The sequence below is a fragment of the Pinus tabuliformis genome, chromosome Q (genome assembly GCF_031772625.1).
Source record: "Pinus tabuliformis cultivar Carrire ecotype Pingquan chromosome Q, CPIR1, whole genome shotgun sequence".
In the NCBI taxonomy this organism is placed as follows: domain Eukaryota; kingdom Viridiplantae; phylum Streptophyta; class Pinopsida; order Pinales; family Pinaceae; genus Pinus; species Pinus tabuliformis.
This window is the reverse complement of record NC_142296.1, coordinates 130,013,549-130,016,818: the sequence shown is the minus strand read 5'-3', so window position 1 is coordinate 130,016,818 and position 3,270 is coordinate 130,013,549. Positions and strand designations below refer to the sequence as shown.

The window sequence follows — 3,270 nt, the reverse complement described above, 5'->3', positions numbered from 1 at the left end:
GTAGGAAAAAGCAATATTTTCACAGTGTAGATTTATATTGGCACATGAAGACATCATTGGAAAGAGTTTTATTGGACAGAAATAAAGTAATAGAGAGAATGCATCTCATGCTTGACGAACTACAATTGTATATGAAGATTTTGGATTGACACGTGAAGAGGATAAAAGACCATCTCAACCTCCCACTTGACTCATGTTGTTCTCCTAGCAGTGGCAAAGTGCCACTAACTCCCAAGTGCCACTAAAAATAGATCACTCAATAAGCATAAACTATTACTATTTCTTAGGATTTTGTTTCTTTTTTTTCTTAACTTATCAAAATATTATAGATACTTTTTTAGACAACAAAGGTCTTAAGTCTCTTAGCTCTTTTGTATGTCTCTTTTAAACATCATGTATAGATGCTAAGAAGTTTATTTTGCGGAGAGTTAATTTTTTTCCTTTTGTTTATTAAATATTTTAAATATTACGTTAGAGTATAAAAATATTAAGTCTAAACAATTATTTTTTTTTATCTATATTTTTAACCTATACATTGATGCTAAACAACTTATAATTTTACCACTAATCTGATTTCTCTAATAACCAACCGAAACAAACCTTAAATATATATTTTATATTGTTTTAATTAATCAATATAAACTCTAACCTAAAACCAATAAAACTTATAAAAAATGGAAATCTCCATCCAATTTTTTAATTGCTCGCACGGCATACAATTTCAAAGAAACAGAACTGAACCCGTCACGTAGTACTCTATTATTGTTGGGCATCTTTCCGCTGGAATTGATCAGATTCCTTATCTTCACAACCATTGGTGGATATTCAAGTCTGAGACCCTTTGGATTCTTCACATCTCTTCAGGTTTTGTTTCTTCCGCCGGCGTTTTCTGCTCCATTATATGATGACCACTTTCAATTCACATCCTGAACTTTTCACACCTTCGACTAGCTTTATACATAGTGTAATCCTAGGAGATTGTGTCCAAAATATTATGAAAGGACCCCGCCATTAATAAAAGGAAAGAAAATTCTCTTTGCTCGTCAACTTCTCCTCCTTTCGGCCACATATTCCAAATCTTCCGAAAGTTGCAAGGAATATCTGATTGCTTGATAGCAATACACATCTAATATTATTAGATTTGATGTAAATCCGATGACTTGCACTCATTTTATGACAAGAGGGAGGAGAACAAATTTATCAAAGAAACAAGCCCTCGAGGATTATTCCTTGCTTTCTGCCGCAGACAGAAGCCTCGCCTCTTCGTCCGGCTTAAAGCCAGCCATAAGTTCACGGGCATGAGCTAGTTAGGTCAACTGTAGACACTCGTGACAACTTTGTTTGCACTCAAGCCTCATACAGTATTATCTTTGCTTTCTATATAAATCATAGCAAGAAAGTAACTGCGGGCAAAGGGAACAGATTTTGAATCCCTGCGCTGTTTGTAAAATCTTTTCTTTGAGCATTTGGAGGGGCGGATTTTCTTGGGTCATGGGATTTCCTGCAGGCTACTACGGTCTCCTTATCCCAAAATTGCTGTCGCAGTTAGCATTTACATTACTGCATCTAAAGACTGCAATTTGTTGGGCTCTTCAATCGGTTGGACTAGGCGAGTCTGGGGAGCCTGAAAGCTCTCCCTGGCAAGATTTCCCTGAGGACCCCCTTGGGGTTTCTTCAGTTTCTGCTGATACGCTTGCAGAGAGCTTGCCGATAGTTACATTCGGGGAATTTGCAGAGAGATTGCCTGAGATGGAGGATGATGATCACATATGTGCTGTTTGTATGAGCAGGTTGGAGGAGGAGGAGGAGATTAGAGAATTGTGTAATTGCTTCCATGTATTTCACCGAAATTGTTTGGACAAGTGGGTTGATTGTCATCAAACGACGTGCCCTCTCTGCAGATCTTCTCTTGTGCCGGAGAGAGTACTCGATAAAGAAGTGAACAACGAATCGTGGGTCGTCGATCGAATCGCCTATCTCTTCGGTGAAGATTTAGTATCATCGTCGTAGCAGAGATATCAATGGAGAAAACCAGAGAGTTTTCTTCAGCGCAATACGTAATTGGGTATAAAATATCTGTATCAAAGGCTGGTAATAGTTAATGGAGGGCTGTAATAAATGCTGCACCAGTACTAAAACCTGGTGAAAATTAACGGAGGGGTGTCATAAATGCTGCACCAGTACTAAAACCTGGTGAAAATTAACGGAGGGGTGTCATAAATGCTGCGATCTGATGAGCACCGCTCTTCCAGTGTCCCTCTAATGGAAAATCGAATTGGTTTATGCACCATATACCGCTGTATATCCCGCACAGTGGGGTACTTGTTGCTCGACGATCTTGGGGCAAATGCTTTTTTCTGTAAACAGTTTTTGTACGTACGATGTTTAGCCAGTCAATTCTGACCGGATCTCACTTTTGCTTTCCTAATGTAGATTTTTCAAACATTTATCCTGAGTGTCGTGAATTTTCGAACTTTACCCAAGTGTTTTTTTGGTGTTTCACATAGTTTGTTTGTCTTTTTTCTTCTCCAATTTTTTCCCTTTCGAGGAATACCTTAATAATATATCTATTCATCATCAATTTAAAATCTCTTAAACTAAATTATATGAACAAAATTATATAACAGAAGCACCTTAATAATATATTTATTCACTGAATTATGTACGGATTATATTATAATGAATTTTTGTTTGAGTTATTAGTTAAAATTTGAAAACGTGTAAAATTTATTTTTTATACAGAAAGTTTTAAAGTGTAATTTAATTAATATGATTTTTTAGTTTGGAGGAGAAAATATAATTTTTAATTAAAAAATTCAATTCATAATTTGTTTGATAACCCCCATTCAAGAGTTAAGTAACATATAATATATTATTTTATTATAACATAATATTTTTTAAGTACATGTTAGATATATAATAAATACTAGGATCCACTTAATAAGTACTAGATGTTTAAATTTCTGAATCCCAAAAGTTCTTATACCATGTAAGGTTTTGAGCTCAAGCACAAGAATTTAGTTGTGAAAAAATACTACACTAAAAATTATAAGATAATAAGATAGAAGGGGGAGTAAAGTAACACTCAAATGACAAAATACTACACTAAAAATTACAAGATAATAAGATAGAAGGGGGAGTTAAGTAACACTCAAATAGATTACGTAGTTGAAACACCAATTTAAATTCACTTGTATTACATTGTTTGACTTGAGTACAATTAAATAACATTCTCATAGAGAAGACTAATGCACACTAAGTGTGGTTTTT

The 3,270-nt window shown here is 34.9% G+C and overlaps 1 protein-coding gene across 1 annotated transcript; it reads left to right on the top strand.

Annotated features, from left to right (window-relative positions):
* The first annotated feature begins 1,199 nt into the window (after positions 1-1,199).
* Positions 1,200-2,447, top strand: LOC149218596 (brassinosteroid-responsive RING protein 1-like). The gene has a single exon (XM_089382424.1). The coding sequence runs from the start codon at positions 1,492-1,494 to the stop codon at positions 2,008-2,010; it is 519 nt and encodes a 172-aa protein (XP_089238550.1). The 5' UTR covers positions 1,200-1,491; the 3' UTR covers positions 2,011-2,447.
* Positions 2,448-3,270: the final 823 nt, after the last annotated feature.